The 25,828-nt window shown below is 44.1% G+C and overlaps 1 protein-coding gene across 1 annotated transcript in view; it reads left to right on the top strand.

Moving 5' to 3' along the window:
• Dcdc2 (doublecortin domain containing 2) overlaps positions 1-25,828 on the top strand; it is a 145,387-nt gene that overhangs the window by 48,120 nt on the left and 71,439 nt on the right. The window contains exons 5-8 of the mRNA XM_027948332.2: positions 13,294-13,370; positions 13,469-13,600; positions 17,976-18,122; positions 19,779-19,833. Of these exons, the coding sequence (XP_027804133.2) occupies positions 13,294-13,370; positions 13,469-13,600; positions 17,976-18,122; positions 19,779-19,833 (411 nt within the window). The remainder of the gene's footprint in view (positions 1-13,293; positions 13,371-13,468; positions 13,601-17,975; positions 18,123-19,778; positions 19,834-25,828) is intronic.

Genomic DNA, 25,828 nt, shown 5'->3' with positions numbered 1-25,828 from the left:
AACGAAACCTCGTTTTAACACCAGCCCAAGTCAAAGGAAAAGGTAAAGTATGCTGGCAAAATGAAAAGGGCCGAGCCAACAAATTTAAATCTTAAATGACGTCTGGATGTAGCCGGTGCTTCACCCTTCTCTGCTAACAAGGAAAATTGGGAGTTTTATGCAGTTGTGTCTACTCAGAAATTTGCTAGGTATAATAGGTCATCTATTACTGAATTTAACCCAAACAGTAAGGAATTTCTTCCTCCCATCCTCCCTCCCTTCCTCTCTTTTCATTTTGTAACTTTGAATGAAATTCAGTTAACAATTTTAACTCTGCATTTCCATGTTGAGAGCCACAACCAAGTCAAGATGGCGCCTGGCATTTTGCCAGAAGGAGTGGTTGAGAAGTAACGCCAGCGAGCCATTAAGATGATGATAATTGAGTTAAGCTGTGTATCATTATTAAGATAATGACTGATTGCTGTAACTGGATGATGCTAAATTGAAACAAGCTGTGTGTTCAGCTGTGTTATAAACCTCTGCTGTCCGGCAATAAGGCGGCTCCTGCTACCTCTGGTGCCCGCTGCTTTTGAGTTCCCGTTGAGTTCTCGCGGAGTTCACCTTGAGTTCCTGTTGGTTCTCGCGGAGTTTCAGTTGAGTTCTGGGTGTGTTCCCGTGGGGTTCGGGCAATAAAGTAGTTCCTGTTTGAACTTACAAGTGGCTTGTGACCTCCCGGTGATTTTGTGCCCAGCCAGACTGCGGCATTTCCAAATATGATGGCAATAGAAAAAATTCAGTCTGTGGTCTGGGCTTGCACATGGGAATGGGCAAGGGAGGCCGGCAGCATGGCAAGTGGATACATGGGTGAAAAAATAGGAGCTTGTGAAACGGAAGAGCAATTTCGGTCCTCTTAGTTTTATTTAGAAACCAGAGACACTGTAAAGCAAATGTGCCTGATTTCCATTTACATGCGTGATACTTGGTTTTGGAAACAGGCCTTGATGTCATACTAAGGAATAAGCCTTGCTATAGGTTGAGATATGAGAGTGACAATAGAGACCGAGTGATAACAGGCTCCTTGATTCTATTTTATTAAAAAAGAATAACAGAACCTCACTCTACCTGCTAAATGTACCTTTAAATTACAGATTTTATGAGACTTTTGCTGAGAACTTCTGGTCTAAGAATATGGTGCTAATGTCCCTGAGATCTTTGATCTACTTTTGAGGAACAATGGCAGAGAAATGGGGCTACTGTTACCCCTCTGCCGAGGGCCCTTTTGCTCAATTCTGAGAAATCACCCGTAGGCCGTGAGCAGCTCCCTTGGTGTTAGCAGCTCTGAGCCTGGGTCTGGCGGCTCTCCGTTCCCAGGGTCAGCAGCTCTCTTTGGTGCTCCCTGGCAGCCAGAGCCAGAGCCACAGGAGTTCTCTGGACCCTCTTGGGACTGCCCCTTGCTCTCTGGCTGCTGGCTGTCCTCGGTGTCATGGCCCCACTCCTGGCCACTTTCAGTATCAGCAGCCTCAGTGTCGTTACCAGCTCTTAGTCTCAGGTCAGCCTCATCCATTCAAGATAGAAACCATGCGTAGGCAGAATAAAACCTCTGGAAGAGACTTTCTGGGACGTATGCAACGGCATTAGGGGAAGCAGAACCAGGACTGACCAGATAAGGGTGAGAGGAAGGCTGCTTCTACAGGTCAAAAAAGGCAGACTCACCCTTGCACAATGTCCTACCAGCTAACTAGACTTTCTCCTTGGTTATGGGTAAGGTTACGGCTCCTTGCAGACCAGGATGGGGACGGGTAAATCCGTCACAGAGGGGTAGAGTCATCTAAAGAGAATACGGGCAGAGTCTTCTGGGATGGAGACCCGTCTTGCCACAGCCAAAGCCCAAGTCCCCCAGGACCATTGTGGGGTGTCTGATGTATCCATGGCCAGCTCAAGAAATCTGGGGCAGCTGCAGCTGTTAAAGATGGAGGAAAGAAAAACAAAAATTCCTCTTGAGGAGTGAGGGGTCCTTCCCTTTGGTTTCAATACCATGCCTCCCACGTAAAGTTCTCGGGTAACGAGGAACATGAAGTATCTCAGAATAGAAGACGAAACCCTGGCTGTCTTCAAGGATGGGAGCGAAGATCTAAGTCATTCTTCCAGAGTGGATGGCTTGAAGTCACTTGAATTTTCTCCATCAAGCTTAATCAATTACAATCCGTGCTGATTTCTTATGCCAGGATGATAAGAAAATCCTTTGGATGTGCTGTTTTGCTGGAATGTGAAAGCTGCCCATGGAGTGATTCAAGATGGTGGCTTGCAAGCGAGGGCCTGTATTTGAAAGAACTGGGGCAAAATGTAAGGAAGTGGGCACTTGGCTCCCCCCAGTCCTAAGTGGGGTGCTTAAGCTTGAATTTCCCAGGGTTTAGGAGATTCTGGTTTTGGATTATTCCGAGGTGATATTCCCTTTGGAGACCCCCTGATTCCAAGGCTTTACCGAGATGGGCATACTGGGAATAAGAACAAAACTTAATTAATTTGATGTGAAATCCTTTCTTCTACCTCCTATGTTGTTTTTTATGTAGTTGAAATATTTTAGATATCATAGTGTTATTGCTCTTTAATGAACCATCCCACCCAAGCTATTCAGGTAGAGAAGGATGAAAAAAGAGGGGGAGGAGGAGGAGGGACAAAGAGGGAATAGTCCTTGATTTTGTTTTTTAATTGACAAGTCAGACACACAATGTCATACCTGATGTTTTCTTGCAGTTCTTCATGGACCAAATACAAGTTTTATTTCTGTGTTTTCTTTGAACAGTCATATCCCATTCATTTCCTGCTCTCAGGTGAAGGTGCTTCAGTCCGATGGGCTGTGGGTCTGCTCATGAGGGCTAAGTACTTAAGGAGCGGGCTAGGCCACTGACAGTCATGAACCACTACTTTTTGATGGTTTCTTGCTCTTTTAATTGAGGGAAAAAAGCTCACTGAACCTTGAACATTCTTCTTTATCTGCATCATGTGCTTTGACCCCTTGAATGGTGCAGTTTTGATGTGGAAGTGAGGTTTTGACCTAGTACTACCCTTAGGGAATGCAAATATTTTCCCATTTAAACTAGGTTCACTGGGTAACAACAAGCCATTGTTTCTTATTGTTCTGAGCTAATAAGCTTGGTATGTGAAAAAAGACCCCCTACCTCCGCACATTAGCAAGGAAACCCATGACTGATCTTCAGGAGGTAATTGTGCTTTCTCCTCTGTTCTAGTGGTGCAAGAAATAATTAATTTAGGGTACATTGAGCTTCAGGATTTTTGTTTGTTTCCAACTTGTCTTTTGGTCTGACAAAGTAATAGAGGGTCAAGTTTCTTTGAAATGAAACAAAACCCCCCAATGCAATCCACAGGACAGAATGCTCACATGTGGTCTAGCTACAAATGGAGACTATCCTTGGTTGTCTCAGGAGATAGTTCTATTACACTTTAAATGTAAAGCTGTGCTTGGTTACTGGGAGAAGACAGGCCAAGAGAGGTGAAGATGGGGGAGGCCGTCTCTCAGGTAGTAGATCTTTATTTTCATGTAACAGTATGAAACATTACATTTGTTTGAACTTTGATTTTGCAATAATTTTAGAAAAAAATTGCCACTAAGTAACTTACATTACTCAGATTCCTCTAACGTATCATATAACCATAGTGTAGTTGTTGGAACTAGGAAATTGAACTTACTACAATGTCCGAGTCTCCATTCCTTATTAGAAGTTTGCTAACTTTGTCACCAATGATCCTGCATTTCATGTTTCATGTCTCCTTAGTTTCTACTCGCCCATTTCTCAGTCCTTCATGACTTTGACAAGTTTTGAAGGTTAACTGTTTTGTAAAATGTCCTTCCGTTTGCCTTTGCATGATGTTTCCTTGTGATTTGGTTGAAATGATTCGTTTTGGGGACAAGAATGCCAGCAAATGATGTTGTGCCTGCATCATTGCCTCATATCAGAAGGCACTGTTGGGGAAATATAATTAAAAACAAGAAGTATTTTCCACAAAGGTGGTAGAGAAAGAAAACATCAAATAGCATTAAACCGGAATAATGCTAAGGGATCATGAAGACAAATAAGTCTCAACTTTTTATATAGCCGACAGATACAACCCACTGGAGACATGTTTTCAGGGTGATCAATGACCAGTCTTCAAGTAAGAGTCCCGACAGCCCATTGGTGACACAGTTGGCCTGGTTTCACCTTGGGACTGAGGTGCCCATCGGTGTGGCTAACTGGCCTCATCCAGAGAGCAGCAAACTTCTCTGTCTTCATGATAGACGCTTTTGCACCTTGCAGTGAGTGGCCCTCCCAAACTTGGCACCATCAACACCAGGGTCCCACTGTCCTCAGATTGATGGACGAGAGATAAGATCCTGACCGAGATGGAGTAGCGTGCTCAGCTCTTGTGCTCTCGAATGAGAGAATTTCAAACAAGACATGAGACTGAGTAGAAGCATAGTAAAGTTTGCTGGGAGAGAAAAACGGGGGGCACTCTTAAGGGAGAGAGTGGGTCCTCTCAGGAGGAGAGTGCCACCCACCTCCTGGGTCCCAGCTTCTATTGGGGTAAGAGGGAGATGGTGATCAGGTCCTGCCCAAGCGTCACCTCTGGCTAGGGACTGATGGAATACATTAGCCCACCTCCCAGGGCAGCTCCTGGTCATCCTGGCCTGGCTGACAGGTCCTAATAGGAACTGGTTTGACAGAATTTACAGTGGGTGGACTCTGGCCTTGATCTTTCTGCTTTCCTAGGCTGGGAAACTCTGGTCTCTGGCATTTATGGAGGGTCTTGCTTAACATGTCCTGGCAATCGGGCCTTTCTGAGCAAACATACCACCATCCTCCCTGCATTGATCTCTCTTCCTCCTGTTGTGGGAGGGAGAGATTATAGGGCTGAGACCAGGCACGGCTCCTGAGTAGCTGTCTTGTCTGACCTTGGGGCGCCACGGAGGCAGGGCTGTTGATTAACCCATCTGTTCTGCACTAAAAGTTGTCTTGAACTTGTGGCCCACTGCTCCTGTCTAGCTCCACGTAGCACACAGAGGTACTGTCACCCCTGGTTTACACTCCAGGGCAATGGCTCCCAGGTCCTTGAGGAGGATACCCCTGGGACATAAGGGTGACAAAGGTCTACCTAGTATTCCAAATGGTTATACATGTTCCAAAGAGAGAGAAACTATCACATTTCCAGTTGTCTAAAGTCAATGCTCAGAAAAAAACAGAAGGGAAATCTGGTATTTTCAGCAGGATTAAGCCTCTTATTGATTTATTTGGTCCTGGGGACTGAACTCAGGGGTGTCTTACCTGTGAGCTACACCCTCAGTCCTTTTCATTTTTTATTTTGACCCAGGGCCTCACTAAATTGCCCAGGCTGGCTTTGAACTTGAAGTCTTCCTGCCTCAGCCCCCTGGGAAGCTGGCATCGCAGGTGTGTGCCACCTGCCCAGCTTATTCAGCATTTGATTGTCTTTACTGGACCTGATGAGGACATGCAGTGTTACTGCTGCTGTTCACTTTAATCACTTGGTCAGGATGGTCTCGCTCTCTTCTCCGTGAAGTTACTTTTGGCCAACTGAATGCGATGTCACAGGGGGACACCTTGAGACTGCAAACACACGCGAGCTCTCTTTCTTCAGGGTCTCACTCAGAGTTCAGTGTATCCTGGCTCTTGTCTGCCGCTGCTGCGACAACGGTGCTTGTCTGGGATGATTTCCTGTCTCCTCCTACGGGTGCCGTGTTGGCTGGAATTCTCCTGCGGGACAGAGGTTTCTTCCCTGTGTATACTGGCGTGGACCGTGGGTCTCTATCTTACCGTTAAAGCCCTAGCGTATCATGACTCCCTTGGCTGCTGGAATTTGCCCCGCTTGGCCATTGGAAACTTCTCCAGCGTGGTGTCTGGTCACTTTGCTGTGGCCGGGCCATTTCTTGAGCACGACATCACCTCCTGGAACCAGAAGATATCACGGGTTCGTTTTTCCTTTTTTTTCCCTGGATTCAGAGTTTCTCCAAGGAGCCCTGGTTCCACGGGTTCCTCTGACGGCTGGCCCTTTCCTGTTGTGGCCCAGCAGGGCAGTTCTTGCCACAGTCCCTTGTGACCTGAGCATCTTCTCCCCTGGCCTCTGGGCTCTAACTTAGTATGACAAAGATGTTTTTATTTATATGTTCATTTTCCACACCGTGGGTGCTTGGATTTGTGTTTCTCCTGCATCCTGGCTGATATTTCTCATGGTTCAAAAAGTTGTAAGTTGTACAAAAAGGTGCTTTGAGACAGGTATCGCTCTTCTCCCTCCCTCCCTCTCAGCTACGCAGTTCCAAAAGTCTCGTGTTGCTTTGTGAAAAGACAAAATCGTAGCTCATTTAGTCACAGATCTGATTCATGGATTGGGCTTTCCTCTACTCCATAAAATAGAATGAGCCCCCCCCCCCAACAGAGGAACAATGGGTTTTGTAAGGTTTTGTAAGGTGGGATTAAGAAAACAGAAGAATAGGAAAACCCCCCAACATCAGGTAACTTCAGGTTGTGTTGATGAGTTGAAGCCCAGGGCGCCGGCTTCCTGTGCTCCATTTCAGTGAATAGCACCCTGTCCACGGGCTCTGCAAGGTCGCTCTCCCCCACCAGCCCTGTGCATCTTCCCGCAGCTCCAGGTCCTACCTGGAACACCAACCTAGGATTTCCCACATTTCCAGTCTCCTTGGCCATCCCCTAGGAAGAGCCAGGCCATCTCTCACTCGGGTAACTTCCAGCTCTGCTGTGTCCACCTTGTCTCCAGTGCAGCCAGAGCCGTGGGTGCTGAACTCCGCAGGGGAGCCTCACAGTACCCCTGTTGACATGTGACCTTCTCCCCGAGCCTGGGGCCCCAGGGGAGCCTCCAGTGCCGGCTCCTCTCCTCCTCCGTCCCCGTCCTGCAGTGCCAGCCTCCCCTGTGGCCGAGACCCGCCGAGGGAGGGCTCCCTCTTCAGGGACTTGCTCCATCTCTGCCGTGTCTCAGGACGGCTTATTTTCTTTAGAGCACTTTTCACCATCTGTGACTAGGTGTTTCTTGGTTGGATTTCTTACCTTCCGTCTGTCTCGAGCCCCTCTGTTATTCTTCGGCTTCAGTGAGGCAGGGGTTGCAACTGCTTTTTATTCTGTCACAAACTCCCAACACCTGGTCCAGTGCTGACTCACTGGAGGTGAACGACAGATGTCACCGAGTGAACGCACCCTCTAGGATGGGAGTGGATGGCTACGAGATGTAGGCGGGATTTCACACTGCAAGTAGCTTCGGATTTTAGAACTTGGGGTGCCTCTGAGAGCCTCTCTCTTGCTTTGGAAGAGCGCGCTGTGCATGGAAGTTTTCTCTCTTCTCCTTACTGGGTGCTTCCCGAGTGTCCTCAGCCACTGTAATACAAACTGGAGGTGCTGTGGAGGCTTGCTTTCTGGAAGATTCCTTTGGGCATAAAAGCTTCATTCAGAAGCTACCGAAGCATGGATTATGTGGGACTACTCATGGGGCTTGTTATAAAGAAATATGGATCAGCATGGATCATTTTCCATTCTGAAAGTTCATTTCTGAAAATCAAAGTGTCCTTCCTTGTTATTTCTATCAGTCAAATATAGTCATTATGCAAAAATGGGGAGAGAGACATTACCTACTGAGGTTGGAGTAATTTGAATGGGAAAGTTTTTTTCTTTTCTGGTGGTACTCTGGGGATCGAACCCAGGGGACTCTACCACTGAGCTCCATCCCCATCCCTTTTTACTTTTTGAGACAGCGTCTCTCTAAGTTGCCAAAGGCCAGCCTGCCACAGCCTCTTGAGTTGGAATAACAGGCATGCACAACTGCAGCCAGCAACATGCCTAGATTCTTAAATTTAACCTTTGGTCCTATTCCAAAAAAATCTAATCTCTACTTCTATCTATCTATCTATCTATCTATCTATCTATCTATCTATCCATCTATCTATCTGAAGCACTAACACACATCTGTTTTGAGTTTTGTTCTAGGACTAGACATATTTTCATATCTTGAAACCCATTCAGAACAATATGAGTTAGAGGCTTCATAGATTTATTTGTGAACAGTCTATAACATAATCATGTTCTGGAATGTTCCTGGTCTTCAGGCCATAATTTCATTCTTCTTTAAGGCTGAGTAATATTCCATTGTGTGTATGTATCACAGTTTCTTTATCTATTCATGTTGAAGGGCATCTAGGTTAGTTCCATAGTTTAGCTATTGTGAATTGAGCTGCTATAAACATTGATGTGGCTGTCACTACAGTATGCTGATTTTAGGTCCTTTGGGTATGAGCCGAGGAATGGGATATCTGGGTCAAATCGTGATTCCATTCCAAGTTTTTCTTTTTTAAATAAAAAAGTCCTACTTTTGTCCAAAGTAACTTGCATTTAGCTATACTTTAGTATGTTTTTGGAGACTGTGAGACCTGAAGGGCATTTAGAGAGCCTCAGAAGGCAGCGCTGCATCCTGTTCCTGAGCACCCAGAGCCACCCAGGTCAAGAGGACTCTGGGGCAAGCCTGCAGCCAGGGCCCTGAGTCACCGAGTAGCTTCACTCATACTTCACTCCTCTCTGGCCACTCTTGTCCCCCCAGGCCCAACGAGAGTGGGCCATGCACGCCCTTGCACAGTGCGCCCTCCAAGCCAGGGCATCAGAGGTGATAACCCAGTATTCCCCACAAACGGAGCTTCCCTTCCCGGGTCTGGTGGGTTAACAGCTTCCCTAGCATTAACGGGAGACCGACTGGGGATCCTGTCCAGCTGGCACCTTCTTCAGCGGACTCCCGGCCGGGTGACTCACTCACTCGGCAGGTGGAGCTGCCCCCCGCGGCCCACCCCCAGCGTCACCGCCTCTCATCCCCACTGATGTGTGCGCCCCTCCATGGCCCTGTGTTTAGTGCACATTCCGCTCACTGGAGAGGTCTGGAAACCAAAATCCACTTTGGGAAAACAAAACAAAATGTGGCAACGTGAAGAAGTGAGCGTGGTGCGGCAGGTTAGGAGGGAACACAGTGACCGGCCCTCAGCACCGCCCGGCCCCGCTTGGTTGGTGGCGGTTCAACTCCCCAGAGCCCTCCCGGGTTAATGGGTTATTTTTTAACCTTCTGGGGGTTGCGTTCTTCTCTTCCGCGTGGCATTGGGGAAATGGTGACTTGTGAATGCCCTGACCAGGACTTGGGGACTGTTTGGCTTTCCTGTGAGATAAATGACCTTTGCAAATCATAGTAAATTCTAGAATAAAGTTCATGAACTTGAGGTTTAACATTGTATCTTCAGAATGCTCAGGACTCTCTGAACTTTGAAAATGATGCGCAGATTGTGATTGAGGAGGAACGTGAACTATAATGTCAATCCTTTGAAGTTTGTGATTTAATGGATCAGAACTTGGCTTTGAGGACTTAGCAACATGAATGTCTATTTAGGGAATATTCACACTTTGGAGTTTTCCAAGGAAGGTTACTTGTGATGGGGATCTGATCTTTGGGGTCACTTTTAAGGTAAAAAAAAAATCTGTTACCTTGCATTGTTTTGAATCTGTTACCTTGCATTGCTTGTTTATTTGTTTTAAATCATTTTCCTGCTTCAATGAAAGGAGGCAGTCACTTAGACAACAATTCAAACAGCAACCCTGTGAACTGGTGCTGTAGTGTCCGTAATTGGCAGAGAATAACCCTCTGAATGGCAGAAGCTGACCCACCTTGACAGATAAACTTTGCCCTTCTCCTGGGAGTTAACACCTGGACAACACGGAGACCTGTGCAGGACCCAGGCAGAGATGAGGAGTTTCATCAGCTCATGGAGACTAATTGGACCCTTCAGGGAGTGTTCTAAGCAGCCTGTTCATTATTACCAGAGACATGTTCTATAACAAGCTTCCTTCTGAAGTGGCTGGAATTTTGAAAAAAAACCATCACTGCAGAAAAATACTGATGAAACTATTCTCATGGCCTGCTTTTGGCACCACGCCTGGAATCTGCAATTTGTAGAAGTTTTCTTGGGGGTAATAAATTACAATCTTCAACCCCCATTGGGGTTATTCAGCATTTATAATAAGATCAGGTAAAGAATATATGGCAGGTAGTAGGTAAAGGGGGGGAACTCAAGGGGACTTGGATTTGAGAAGACATGGGGACCCATGAATGAAGTCAGTAAACTTCATCGTGGTCTGCCTTGGCTGTGTGTGTGTGCACGCGCTCACATGTGTGCACTATATTTACATACAGTCAGTTACATATAGCTCAAGAAAGAGCTTATTTAAATGAACACAGTATGCACCTATTGTTTCTGCCTGTGGCCGGGTGGGGTCTTGAGCACCATTAGTGGGCTGCCTATGTGTGGAGGGAGCCTGGACTGGGGATCTCAAGTGGGTCTATTGACTGCTGCTTTGCTCACTGTGGGACCTTGCAGGGCCAAGAGGCATCTTTCTCCTTTATACAGTTGGGATAATGCTAAGCTCATAAGGTTGTTTTGAATATAAATGGAATTTTTATAAATTTTATGATTCTAATTGTAAACTTATTTGAAAATAACTATTTTATAGGGATATTGGGAAAAGTAAAGGTAACATATGGAAAGTGTTTGGATCAGTTCTGAGCATGATATTTGCTCAAAAATCGGTTCCAATTATTGTCTGACTTAAGTATTTTATGTCCAAAGCACCGTGGATGAAACTTTGGGTTTAGAAGAAGCAGTTTACTAAGAAAATAAAGGAAAAATGCAGCCCACATAAATATTGATACCATAAGGGGAATAGGTTATATTTATGAAAAATGTTGCATGAGAGATTCAGACAGAAGTCTGCCTGGATGTTGGGAATGATGTGTCCTGTGGAACATTCTCTTGCAACTGCTTTGAAACAAGTGCCAATGATTTATGAATGATGAGTAATGTAAAATAAATTTCTCATGCTATGGCAACTCTGCTGAATTAAAGAATATATAAGTACAAACAGGCTTTAAAAAAATCTGTGTTTTAATGTAGGAGGTCAGACTCATCCAGCTGGGCGCAGTGTTTTGGTGTCAGGAGAAAGGTCTGGACTAGAGATAGGGCTTTGGTCATCACTGGCAAAATGGGGATGACAGTACCCGACTCCAGACTTGGTTAATTTGGCAGGACAGTGTTCAGGTTAAACAGAGGAACAGGTGGGGGGTGCAGATTCTGGGGCAGGATCAGCCTTTGGTGGCTGGTGGAGGCACAGAAATAAGGGTCACAGAAGAATGGGGCCAGAGACAACCTGTGGCTGAATTGTGGGGAGTCCCCAGCGGCACATTCTCTGTTTTCTCCTCAGAGCCATGAAAGATCTTATACCCCAGATAGTTGGAAGCTGTACTGTTCTGGTTTAAGTGTATTTAATTTTCTGGAGCTTAATTTTCTCAAGTCCAAAAGAGCACAATACCATGAAAAGATATTGAACACCTCAGATATTGTGTCGGATATATTATTCTTTATGAAATATCCAGATCTAAAAAATGCATTTAATATACATCTACTATGAAATTAATTGTCGAAACAGATACTTTATGTGTGTGTGTGTGTGTATCTCGTAATTTTGCATTGACTGAGAACATGTGACTTCCCTGATTAAAATCTGCTCAGGGTGTCTCCTACCACACCTCTACTTTCAATCTACTCATGCCCTTGCATTTAAAGCGCATCTGGTAAATAGTATGGAGCGGGATCTTGCGTCTTCCTCCATTCTGATCATTTTGAGAACCAACTTTTTCTTAAATAGATACCATAAGAAAATTAGAGTTGAAAACTTTTTGTGTAGGCTGGCCTCTATGTTGCAGATAATTAACTTGAGTTCATTTATTTCTCTAAACACCTAAGTCTGTCTTACAACACACAGTCATAAAAACGTGACACGTATTTTAAAAAAGTTATTGAAAATACTTTAAATGGCGTGATCAGTTTTTACAGGAGGTCAGCGATCACCAAGTTTGTGTGATGGTCCCCATTTCACAGTCCCTTTCTCAGGTGCAAAGACTGAGTTTGGTTCTCTTGGCTCAGGGTGTCAAGAGGTGGTGAGTGCTGAGATTTGAGGCAGGTGGATTCTCCGAAGCATTCGGTTTAACAGCCCTGGGGACTGACATTGCCACTTCACTAATTAGTTCACGGAGCCTCCCTTTGGGCTAGTTTAGCAGAATGACTCCTACTTTTATGGGTCAAGAAATTGAGGCATGAGACATTGAACTGGTTTATGTGAAAAGTTTGGGCAATTAGTTCTGGAGTTCAAAATTTCAGACTCAGTTTCATCTTATTATTCCATGCATCAACCATTTTAATTCCATTGAGTTTATTTTCCACAAACAAATTCACACAGGTTTTAACCTGAGTCTTGACCCTCTGTGATTTTGTCTTAGCAAGTGTCATGGGTTTTGTGAACTTAAATTATTTACTTAGACTTATCAAGTTCATATGAAGCATTTTATTTTTATATGGTCACCTGTGTCAAAATACAATCTAAATATGATATCTGGGACAGAGAGATGTGTTGGGGAAAGTGTGCAGTTCATATTCAAAGACTACCTAGGAGTCCAGGTTCACCCCATTCCAGCAGGGTGGGCACGGTCAGCTCACTTCTGCTATCTTTGACTTTGGAAATACCTCCAAGAAAAATTTATAGTCAGCCAGCCTGTCTGTCTGCCTGTCTATCTATCTATCCATCCATCCATCCGTCATCTGTCTGCCCTGCATTCTTTACTCAGGGACTAGAAGTGAGGGTTTGGTGAGCCTCGTGAGCCTCTCTTGGCTCACTATGCCAACCTACTCAGCATGCTGGTGAGCTGGACTTCCCAAGACAGCTTGGAGCCCAGCAGAACTGATGTTCTGGCCCTATGTTTACTGGGTGATTCTCTCACCAGCTGGCAAAATCAAACCTTAAATCTGCTGGGTCCAAAATGAAGGTTTGAGTTTTGAACCGACACCATTTCACTTATTGATTTTTTTTTTTGTGTGTGTGTGAGTGTGGTGTTGGGAATTGTGCAAGTGAAGCAAGCCCTCTCCCACCTGCGCCATATCCCCTTATTTATAGAGACATAATATCTGTATGTTCTTACAGGGTATGTTATGGTCCTTTGATACATATATACAGTAATAATTAAATGGGGGTAATAAACCTTTTAACTTCTAAGAAGTATATATTTTGATTTATGATTAATCTCCACTTCAGTTGGTTAATCATGAACACTTGGAGAATATTTTTTGCCATTCTTGATGGAGAAAATAGCTGTTATTCAAAATAGGTGGTTTTATTGATCTCAAGCAACTGAGCCATCTGGGTGTCTTTGCTCCTAAAGGTCAAGCCAGTGACCCACAGCAGGATCAACGTGTCCGCCCGCTTTAGGAAACCCCTGCAGGAGCCCTGCACCATTTTGTGAGTCTCAAGTTGAAACTGGCTTTGTATTTTCCTTTGGGTTTGGGATTTTGAATTCTGTCCATGTGACTGTGTGAACCCGTTGGCTCCTCCCACAGCTTGATTGCCAACGGGGACCTCATAAGCCCAGCCTCTCGCCTCCTCATCCCCAGGAAAGCCCTGAGTCAGTGGGACCACGTGCTGCAAATGGCCACAGAAAAAATACCCCTCCGGAGCGGGGCTGTCCACAGGTGAGTCGCGGGGTCTTCTCCAGGGCCTGGGCTTTGGGGGGAAGGTGTCCCCAGCAGGCTCTGGGGTCACGGTCTCACCAGTTAGGCTATGTGTGCCTCGGTTTGTGCATGTGTGGCATGGACAGGAAACAGTGCTGGCCTCGCGGGGCTGTTTTAGGGAAGGAAGTAAGGCACGTGGCTGGCGACACGCATTCCTTGCACACCAGAACACTCCTCGCACACCAGAACACATCGATATGTGGAACTTTTGTTCCTTGGGTTGAGAGTAAACAGGCTAGCACCAAAACTGCTTGAGATGAGAGTCAGCTTCTTAACTCTTAATTGACTGTCCTTGCCTCCCCCTAGGAGATATTTATAGTTATTTGATGGTCCAAATTATTTGCCTGGGGTAAAAAAATTGTTATCAGGAAGTGTTAGTGGGATAAAGGAGGAGCAGGTCACAGAGGATAGTTAAAAAACTATCTAAGCTTAAAAAACCAAGAGCATTATTAGGCTCTAAAGTTTAATTGAACATTTAAAATCATGGGTTTTAAGTTGCAAATTCTATGAAATTACCCCTTGATGGAGGCTTACATATATATTTTCCTGCGGTTGGAGAGTGAAAAATAATACTTAGACAGCATATATGTATACACACATTTAAATATTTTTGAAATCCATTCAAGTGTTTCCCAAGAGTGCTCTTCAGCCCATCTCTGCTAGCCTCTTGAACATGTTGAGTTGTGGGATACACCTTTGCTTTTAAGTCCTCATGCCTGTGTGCGCTCTCTCTCTCTCTCTCTCTCTCTCTCACACACACACACACACAAATGCATGTACACTCACTATAAAACAAGTTCTCAAATGATTGCACAGTGGGTCTTTCAGTTAAATGCATGTGCAGGTTAATGTATCCATATTTACATATATTAATGTTTATTGTTTCCTGGCCATTGAGATTTTAAGTATAATCATTTGAATTGAAAATAATGCTTGGCAAAATTTCAAATAGAACAGAGTGTAGATTAAAAGTATTTCTCCCACTCCAGGCTCCCCAGAACCTTGTTCCCCCGACCCTGTATTTTTTTCATCGTTCCAGAAATACTCTGTGCGTATTCAAGAATATACACCTTTTAGTTCTTAAAAAACATAGCCATGAACAAATACATACCTTATAAATAAATATATGCACATACATACCCTTGCTTTTTTCCTGTAACAACAAGTCTTAGAGATTATTCTCATGAGCACAAATAGCTCTATCTAATTATTTGTCATGGCTGCAAAATATTCCATTTTGTGTGTGGGCATGTCCTGATTTCTTTTGGCGGTGTCATCTGGATGGAAAGAAGTCTAGGTCATTTCCAGTATTCATTTTTACACATACACATCTTTGTGCATAAGCAGAATTTTTCAGGAGACTACAGTCTGGAGGTTGAATTACTGCTTCATGTAGCAAATGCATTTTAAATTCTGATGGACACCACCAGTTTTCTTGCAAAAAGTTTGCATCAATTTACACTCTTGCCAGAGACCCACGAGAGGCAGCTGGGGAGAGGAAGTTCGTGCTTTTATCTATACTGTGAAATCAGCAGAACATGTTTGTCTTTTGTCTTGTTGGGTAAAAATAATATTTCATTGTTTCTTGATTTTTACTTATTTTATACATAGCAAGATCTATTGGATGTTTCTTGTGTGCCAGGCATTATTCCAAATGCTTTTCATTTTTAACTTAATTAGCTTGGTGACCTTGAGGTAAGCACTGTCATTCTCCTTTAGCAAACATGACATGTGGGGCCAGGAGGGAGGACTCTGACAGGTGGCCTGCCCGTTGCTTGTCTTTAACTACCAAGTCTCTCCAAGTGGCTCACACTCACTCGTTACGAATGAGAGCTAGGTCATGGTCTTTGCACACTTATCTTACCGATTTTAGGCACACTTCACATATTAGGGAAATTAGCCCTTTCTCATGTGAGTTTTAAATATGTTTCCCGTTTTCATTTTCTTGATATTCTTTTTACGTATAAATGCCTTGATTTTGATAGAGTCAAATTCTCAATCTTTCTTTGTGATCACTAAGTTTTATGACTAGTTTGGATCGTCCTGACTCTGAGATATTTTTTTTTTTTTTTTTTTTTGTACCAGGGATTGAACTCAGGGGCACTCAACCACTGAGCCACATTCCCAGCTAAATTTTTGTATTTTATTAGAGACAGGGTCTCACTGAGTTACTTAGTGCCTCACTGTTGCTGAGGTGCTGAGGCTGGCTTTGAACTCATGATCCTCCTGTCTCAGCCTCCCAAGCTGCTGGGATTACAGAGTTCGCCATTGTGCCCAACCTAACTCTTTAAGATTTAAAAAATAATTTCTCATGTCCTCATCTTGTACTTTTATTTTTATTTAATCCTTAGATCCTTTTGGATTTTATTTTGGTGACAGGAGTGAGATGTATAATGCCTGTACATATATGTGTATATTTGCCTTTTACAAATGTAAACTCACCCAATAAATAATATAAAGCACATAATGATGTATGATTTCACACCCAGCTGTACCCTCTCATCTACATACATATACATACATATATATAAATATATATGAACAAACTTATACATGGAAATATATGTCCCCCGAACTTTTAAATACTTAGGGAAACTAAATTGTCACTGAAACATCAGATGTGAGTGAGGCTGGGCTGCAGCTTCTTGGGGACAAGCCCACTCTCCCTTATCAGAACATGAGAGAGTCCTTCTAAGCACCAGCCCATGCATGTATCAATAGCCTCTCATAAAAATTGGTTTGGTTACCTGTTTATGTTTTATAGCAAAGGAAGAAATCGGGTTCACAAAAGCCACATACATCAAGGCTAACCTCATGGGCGGGAAGGTGTTCAGTACCCTTTATAAACCCGCGGAGAAAGCTACTCACCTTGGCTGGAGATTTCCAGTCCACAGCTAAGCAGCTCTCAGTTTCTAGCTATGAAAGTTAACCACTGACTCAGACCTAACTATTTTGAAGAAGGAAAATGGAAGAAGAATGTCTGGTTCTCAGCCAGGTGGGATCTTGCCCCTGGGGCACTTGGCAGTATCTGGAGCCATTTTTGGCTGGGGATGGGAGTGGCCGCTACTGTCCAGTGCGTGGAGAGGCCCAAGAGCTGTGAAGTGTCTTACAGTGGACAGGACAAACTCCTGCCTCTCCAACAGAGAACTCTCTGATCCAAAATGTCAGTAATGTTGCTGCTCAGAAACCCCGGCTAGGTCAAGGCAGGAAGAAGGCATCCTGTTGTGTTGACCCAGACTTGCAGGGAGGAGACACAATGTGGTGAAGACCTGGGTCTGTGTGCTAACTAAAAAGAAACGCATTTCAGGGGTGTCAGTGGCTGTTTTTTAGTGAACTTCATGGCTCCACATGGTAATGGCATTTACAGAATCAGTAAACACATTTACAGGTGGATGGATTTTTTTTTTAAGTTTTGTTTTCGCAAAAACCACTGAACTTATAATGTAATACAAGAAGTTTGAGAATTAAAAAAAAAAAGGATTATCTTGAAATCCTCCCAGGCACTAGCTCTTTTTTATAACCTTCAAAAAAAAATGCATTGTCTTCCTGCTTTCTTCTCTAGTGGTCTGGTTTTCTTTTTTCTACTTAAAAAAAAAAATCTGGGAACTTTAAACCACCTACCAAGATTATCACAGTTCTTTTAATAAGTAACATATTAATTTTGGCTTACAGAAGCAGTTTTACAGTAGAGAAAGTTTTTTTTGTGAAACCTTCGGCTCTGAGAGGATGTGAAGTTCACTCTCACGCTTAGGAGACTCCACAAGAGAGACAGAAAATGGGGAGGGAGGAGGGGGGAGGAGGGGAAGGGGGAGGGAGGGGGAGGGGGGAAGGGGGGGAGGGGGAAGGGGGAGGGAGGGGGAGGGGGGAAGGGGGAGGAGAGCAAGAGGAGCATGGAAGCTGTGCAGTTCTGTGCCACTGATGCTGGTGACAGGTGCTCTGACCTCCGGTGGCCTCCCCCTTCCTCTAGGCTGCCTTGGTTCTCCTGATGCGGCTCTGTGGGAGTCTGGCTGGGGGCTCTTCTTGAGTAGAATCAGACCTGAAGCTTGTCGGCCTGATGAATGCACAGAAAACACATTTACTGAGCATTCCCAAATACAAGTAGAACAGTCCATCTTCTGTGGAAGCTGAGCTTTATTTATATAAATTTACATAATTTATAATCTTGGCATTTTGTTAAATTTAATGACTTTGAGGCATTCAGAATTCAATAACTAGAAGAGTAACAGGTGAGCCAATTTAAGAACAGGTTTTTTTTTTTTTTTATCGACACTGTCATTTTAGGCAGTCCTCTAAATGTTTGCTAGAACCCTAAATGTTGGCCCTCATGTTTTGACAGACTCTATACCTTAGAAGGGAAGCTGGTGGAGAGCGGGGCAGAGCTGGAGAACGGGCAGTTCTACGTGGCTGTGGGCAGAGATAGGTTTAAGAGGCTGCCGTACAGTGAGCTGCTCTTTGACAAGTCGGCGATGCGAAGGCCCTATGGGTGAGTCTCCCTCCCTCGCCTGCTCCCCTGCTCCAGTCTTCACCTGAAGTAGCCCTGGGTCTTCTGTGGATCACCAAGAGATTTTGGTGATAATCTTATTTACAGTTAGATGGAAAGTATGCCTGATACATATCCGTCTTGGCTTTTACTTCCACGACGGGACATTGAGAGCTATTGCACAGAAGTACCATCTTTATGGAACTTATGAAAGACTGCATAGATTTTTTTTTACCTTGCATTGAATTTATAGTAAATGTAAAGATTTATTATTGTGAAGAAGATCCAGGGCAATGAGCTTTTCTATGTAAATTTTATTAGCTGTTTTAGTGTTGTTACAAGTTATCTGGACCACATAATTTTTCAGTTGGGTTTGGAGGGAAACCTCAAAATATGTTAAAAACATAACATTTTGTGACCTTTTTAATATAAAGCAATATAAGTGTAAAACAATATAATCTATTTGTACAGATAAATCGACTGAGTGTATAGTTAATACAGGCAAAATTTTAATGATTACACTCTTAATTATACCCAATACATTTTTCTCCATGAAATGTCCTGTTTGTGAAAGATGCTTCATTTTTGCTGAATGATGCACAGCAGAGCCAGCCACATGTGATGCACTTTGGCCCTGGCCATTGGACCTCCTGGACTGCTCATGGGGCCCCAGGATCCATCTGTGCTGATTCTGTGGCCACTTTGCTCTGGAAACCAAGTTTTTTGTGATTGTCCTCGAAAGAGATGGAACAGGATGTCAACCACGTGTTTTCCATTAATTCCACAGTTTGTATGGCTCTATGGTGAGGCTAGCCAAGTGTTTCTAAAGAAATTACAGGTGAAGTGGAATTTCAGGGGCAGTGTTGGAACTGGGCAAGGGCACGTGGAGTTCTAGCAGTTTAGAGTTGTTTACCTGCAGACTCATTGCTAACTCTCCTTACTCATCCAGGAATCAAATCCTTTTACAATGTATGCAGAGAAACACTGCATTCTCTGCCGAGAGCCACAGCCTGTACTTGACGGCAATGTGAAGATGCAGCTCACTCTGGCCTTTTTCCTGCAAGTTAGCCCCATCTCCATCTGCCTTTAATACCTGGGTCCTCCTATTTTTGGAGACATCCATTGAGTTTCAAGATGGGTCTTCCCCTAATAATACAGTCACCTGCCAAATAACTTACAGTCCAAAAGACTTTTTTTTTGCAAGAATTACTGTCTTAAAACTTCCCTGAATGCTAATGCCAGTTTTTTACCACCCTATCAGATGTAGACAAAGCAGATATTATGAAAAGAAGGAAATGATCAAGTTAAAATGTTTTTAGCTTAGTCTGGCACAATCATTACCTCACTTGGGAAATGATTTTTTGAAATGCAAATGGAAAACATTGTGATTTGATGAAAAATGTTATGACAACATTTATAATGGTAGGAAAAGTTTATTTTTGGGCATCAGCTAAAGTAGTATACAAGAAAGCAGTAAAATATTTTGGAATGGAATTTGGAGATTTTGGGGGTAGTCTGAAATTGGAAAAGGTCATGGTACTTTTTCTGAAACATAAATGTCATGACAGTTGACTTTCAGGTTGGAGTGAAATTATCTTGCTTTATGTATATTATTTTAAAATAACATTCAGATGTCTAAATTGTAATTTGTTTCCACAGTCAGAAAGCCTCTTCACTACCTCCTATCGTAGGATCCAGAAAGTCTAAAGGGAGTGTAAGTATCAGATGCTTTCCTCATTAATGTTCCATATTTCTATATGAGAGACTGTCCTTTGGGTTTCAATTAAAGTCAAAGAAATGAAACTTAGCTGCCTTGTGGCATATAAGCAATTATTTCAAACAACACTAGAGCTTTAAAGTTACAGAGAAGGTCCTAAAAGGGAGCTGCTATTATTAAAATATAGGTTTCAAAAATGTTTTCCATATATATATCTGCTATAATTTATATCATGGTTGAAATCTGGGCAATAATGCATAAGAGTATGAGGACCACTTATTGGGCCACATCAGTAGTCAATCCAGTCTTGTTTTCTATCTCTAATAAATAGTAACAAACAAGTTTTGCTAAGAAAATGGTAAGTCTCAGTTATATTTCTCTAAAACATCAAGAATCATTGTATATGTTTAGTTTCATACTAGAATCTTTCCATTATTCATTCATTATTTGTTAGTTCAACTATCCTTGATGAAATGCCTATTCTGTAGGGTCTAGTACTTGGTAGGTAGCTTCTTAACCTGTTTGTATTTATAGACTAAGTTCCCTGTAAGGGTGAATCTCATGTGATGTTGGTGGATCTTTTTTTGGGTACTAGGGATTGAACTCAGGGACATTCAATCATTGAGCTACATCCCCACCCCTATTTTGTATTTTATTTAGAGACAGGGTCTCACTGAGTTGCATAGTGCCTCACTGTTGCTAAGGCTGGCTTTGAACTCGCGATTGTCCTGCCTCAGCCTCCTGAGCTGCTGGGATTACAGGTGTAGGCCCCCACTCCTGGCTGGTGGGTCTTCGCACTAGCATCCTCTTTCTTCCCTCTGGACTGAACTGCCTGACCAGTGCGTGGCCATCAGAACTCCCTGGGCATCCACCACCCCAACCTGAATTAACTAAGCCACACTCTTATTTTGTTATTTTGAAGAACACGGGATTGATAGGTAATGATACTGCCTCCTAGTGGTGATTTCATACCCCTTCCCCGTTTTGTTGTATCATATGAAATTCTTGAAAAAAAAGAAAAATAATTTTGTGTAATTCAGTCAGGCTGAACTCAGCATACCAAACACTCACGAATCACTTGTTCACTGAGACCTCCTGCTGTTTCTGACAAAACTCTTGCCCGCAAGAAACTCACAGTGTAATAGAAATCGAGAAGCCAGCCTGAAAAGTCAATGACCAAACTAAAGCCAGACACCAAACGGTGTCAGGATTAGTGACTGTGAGTGGAAGACGGGGAAGGGTGGGCTGGCAGTTGAGGAAGCCGGGTTTGGACTCGCCTCAGAGGGCTAGTTAAGATTTAGATGGAGGAGGATGAGGGGCAAGAGGTTTGCGGTGCAAGGGATGGATGGTGTGAGGACAGGAGGAGGAGGGCACATGGAGACCAAGCCCGTTGACTGAGACTCAGCAGGCACGGGAGGGCTCTTTGCTCTTCGAGGTGGCTTGGCTGGGGGGCCACAGCTGGTATTTTGAGAATATTGCCATTGCTGGATTCATTCATCCTGAAGTTATTTATGGAGTGCATATTCTGTGCTGGGCACTCACTGTTCAGAGATTCCCAAACACTCAATGTGTGAAGGCTACTTTCTAGAGGACAGAAGCGGACAAATAGGCCACAAGAAGGAATGAGCTAGAAGTACGCATCAAGAAACAGGACCAGCACGTGGAAGAGGCCGTGTCACTGAGTGTTGGGGAGCCTTTTAGGGTGACCCCTAGCGTGCCTGGTGATGGACGGTAGGCACCACGCCCATTCACCGGGTGTGCACATGTCAACAGTGAGCCGCACAGAGAGAGCATCCCCTGCCGGTGAATCCAAAGCTCGATTTTTAACAGCAGGGTTAATTCACTCCTCTCCTTTAATTGATAGGTTCCCTGGAGAGTGCACACGATTTAGAGCTCATTAGTTGTCTGTCCCTGAGCACTCAGCTGGGAGAGAGTGGGGGGCTGAGCTCCCAACTAAGGACTCTGCCAGCCAACGGCAAGCACCCCAAGTCAAGGGGACAGAGACAAGGCTTTATAAATGTGTCCCCCCCTCCCTGGCTTTCTAGGAATTGCTCTGCTGCTGAAGGGGACGGTGGGCCCGGCCCAGGAGGCACTGGTCCACACCGTGCGCTCTGCGGGTGAGCGCTGAGCTGCCCCGGGCAGGGACCACCCGGGAGCATGTTGCGCAAAGCCCCGCACAGGCTGAGAGTCACTGCGACCCTACCCTTAGAAACAGAAGGAAGGTAGAATGAATGAGATCTCGAGTTTTGCTGAGTTTGAAAACCCCCGTCGGAGGGCGGTCCTCCGCACCGCGCAGCCTCCACGCGCCCTCCAGTGGAGGAGAGGACGCCGCGCGCGCGGGTCGTCCTTATTATCCTTTGGCCATTACAGCCTATAGTCGCTAGTTTACAGGATCTAATATAATTTCTAAGCTTTTGATAAAGACCTGCACGGTTACCATGACGGATGTGCACCACAAAGCCACTGTGAAGCAAGTTATGAACACTAAGGTACATTCCTCCAACACGGGGGAAACGCAGTCCCGGATGGGCACAAGGCTCAGGAGGCAAACCCCTCCTACAATCATCTCACGCTTGATGTTTTAGGCACATTTGTTGTGAGGGCTGGAAATGGGTCTACTGTGGCCGTGCGAAGAAACTGGAGTAGGTTGGGTCTTGTTGGAAAGATCCTAGGGTATTGCAAATATTAAAATAATAATAATAATAAAACAGTTTGAAGCCCCAGTCCTCTTAGGATACAGGTGATTGAAGGGCTATATTTTTTGGCTTTGTTTTGTTTTTGGAACTGGGAATTGAACCCAGGGGCACTTTACCCCTGAGCCATATCCCCAGCCCTTTTTATTTTTCAGTTTGAGACAGGAGCTTGCTCAGTTCAGAGGCTGGCCTCCTGCCTCAGCCTCTCCAGCTGCTGGGGTTACAGGCAATGCTGAGCTGCCCAGCTTGTTTGTGTTTGGTACGTGTGAGCTAGGGGATTGCTATTCCTAATAACAATTGTGTGTGTGAGACAGAAGGTAGAAGCACAGGGTTGAAGCAAAGCCCTGTGGCTAGTTTTTCTTTGTAAGACATCTATAAAATTAGGCCTTCTCGATTCTTCCCTTTCTGAGAAATTTTCATGATTTTTTACTTCTGGGATGGCTGTTTTGGAAACCATATGTATCGTAGGTGTTTTGAGCATCTTGGGCATTAGAAAGCTTTGGTGTAGTAGAAAAATCATACCTTGAGAAAGGTATTCCTTTAGCTATAAAATACTGATCATAATACTTCATCACACATTTGGTAAACATTTGGTTAGTGTGTATGTAGCACATACGAACCACTCAATAATATTGTTTTACTGACTAGCACAGCTGTATGACTTGGCAAAACTCCCCTCTCTCTTATGCCTCCCAAAGAGCAATGACTATCTATCCCCCTGTATCCAAGTCACAAATCAAATGTGGAGCCTCAGAAAAGAAAAACAAACAAACAAAAAACAAACAAACAACCCCCCCAAACACAAAAAAATAGCCAGCTTTGGTAGTGCACACCTGTAATCCCAGAAGCTCGGGAGGTTGAGGCAGGAGGATTGCAAGTTAGAGGTTAGCCTCAGTAACTTTGTAAGGCCTTAAGAAACTCAATGAGACTCTGTGTCAAAATAAAAATTAAAAAGGGCAGGGGATGTATTTCAGTGATAAAATGCCCCTGGGTTAAATTCCTAGTATCCCCTGCCTAAAACAAAACAAAAAAATGCACCTTCTCCCCCTTTTCCTTCTCTCTATAACTACATATAACTTATCTATCATATTCTGAGTTAAACAAGTCTGAAAATATATTATGCCACTTACATATAATTTTCATATAGTTATTTTTTATATTATTAAGATTTTAGATGAATCAATGTTTTTTTCTTTTTTCAAAGAAAGCATTTGAATTCTTTTCAGTCTCCTAAATACAAAATGATTCTCTCCCTTTTCTCGGTGTAGTTTAATTTTTACTTTCCGTTGCCTGGAGAGGAATTATCTCTCTCAATAATTGAGTGCAGAGTGGACGTCAGTCATCAAAGACATGCCTGATGTAGCTGTTTAGTCAATTGGTCCTTCTTAATGCTCGCATATCGCCTTGTGAGCATCCCTATCAGAAATGGAAAAGTCATAATTTCCCTGAATATTCAACATGAGAGGTGGCTTGTAAAATTATATTAATGTTAGGCATCCCAGGACGGGCCTTCCTTTTCCTCCCTTGTTTCTCCCCTTTCTCAAGCAATACTTTTCTTGGAGAGCTATGGAAAGCCACTTGCTGTGCTCCCGAGTCTTGCACCTGATGGGTTCCCTTCGACTCTAGCCTGTGCACCTCAGAACCTTCTAGTACTTGCCAATGGCTTGAGCAGGGTTGTTCCCCTCACCCATTGCTTTTATAATTTTAAAATATTGGAAATAGACCAGGATAATGGACTTGATTAATGGATGTGGAACCTCCTCTGGAATCATATTATCTATTTCCTCTGCCAGACAGTTTACGGCCTTGCAAGAAAGAATCATGGGAAAAAGAAAAGAAAAGAAAAAAAAAAGTCTGGTTGTAGTTAATGCAGTAATTAAATGGAAACTGTATGTTTAAATTGCAGTTGGAATAGGAAATTAAATTATGCAAAAGTGTTATAGATTTGGACAAGTTTTCATTCTGTTAATAAATCTATGCATAATTCATTTTCTTGTAGGCTATGACAAAATAGCATAAATAACTTCATTTGTAAGGCTGAGCATTTTTCTATTCTTAATTGGGTGATGGCTAAAACCATTTAAATGCTTCTGGATGGCTGAATATATAAATGTTTTAAATGAGCAGTTCTAATAGGTTTCTAGGCAGATTTGTTTATTTAATATCACTACATTTATTTTCAGATCCTAGCATAGTACAGATGTTGCATGAAGATTGCACCTAATATGGCACAAGTGTGATGTGGTTTTTAAGGAAGAGACGCCTACTCTCTGCTGTTGGAGAAGGCCTTCCCACCTCACCATCAGGCTCCACGCCAGTCCCCCGGTCCCTTTATAAACTGTCCCCTGCATATTCATGATAGGCCTTTGGGCAGGTACATTAGCCCCATTCAACCTAGGCTCAAAGAGGAGAGAAGTCAGTCTATGTCCCCAGAGGTAGTGGCACAGTGGAGCTCTGACCAACGGGGATTTCTGTTTTTTGTTTGTTTTTGTGGTGCTGGGGATTGAACCCAGGGCCTTGAGCATGCAAGGTAAGCACACTGCCAACTGAGCGATAGCCCCAGCCCATGACCAACTCTTCACTATCTACCGCCCACCCCTTATACATTCAGGTGAGTTTAGCACTGGGCATCTGAGGACCAGCGTCACCTCACTAGGGGGAGGTTCTTGTTGGTGCAGTGACCAAGTAGTGGCTGAGTGTCAGTGCAGCTCTTCCTTCCTGTAGTGACCACCATAAAGAGTGTTCCATGGCTCCCCAGAAGCTGTACTGGGGCTGGGATGGGGGTCTCCGAGTCTCAGCCTCATCCTTGTGCTGAGGAGCCCATTCCCAGAAGGTACAAGGTCTTTATTGCAAGAGGCCTGTGGGGACCAGAGGCAATCACCAAAAGCATGGTGGCTTGTGGCTGCCTTGCAGAAACAGGGACAAGTGGGAGTGAGTGGGGGGAACATGTGGCCCTGAGCTGCTTGTGTCTGTGTATCACTCTGGATGTGTGATTCTGAGATCTTGCTCACCACCAACAGAGGAGTTCCTAGTGGAGCATTTTCACACGCCGGGCCTGCGTATGATACTGATGTGTGCACGTGCCAGTTAGTTAAGAAGGGCGCAGGAGGCCGGGTGCAGCCGTGCACACCTGTAATCCCAGCGGCTCTGGAGATGGAGGCAAGAGGATCTCGAGTTCAAAGCCAGTCTCAGCAATTTAGCGAGGCGCTAAGCCACTCAGTGAGACCCTGTCTCCAATAAAATATAAAAGAGGGCTGCAGATGTGGCTCAGTGGTCCAGTGCCCCTGAGTTCAATCCCC

The sequence above is a fragment of the Marmota flaviventris genome, chromosome 6 (genome assembly GCF_047511675.1).
Source record: "Marmota flaviventris isolate mMarFla1 chromosome 6, mMarFla1.hap1, whole genome shotgun sequence".
NCBI classification, from domain to species: Eukaryota; Metazoa; Chordata; class Mammalia; order Rodentia; family Sciuridae; genus Marmota; species Marmota flaviventris.
The sequence above is the reverse complement of the archived record's forward strand: the minus strand, read 5'-3'. Positions and strand labels throughout refer to the sequence as shown.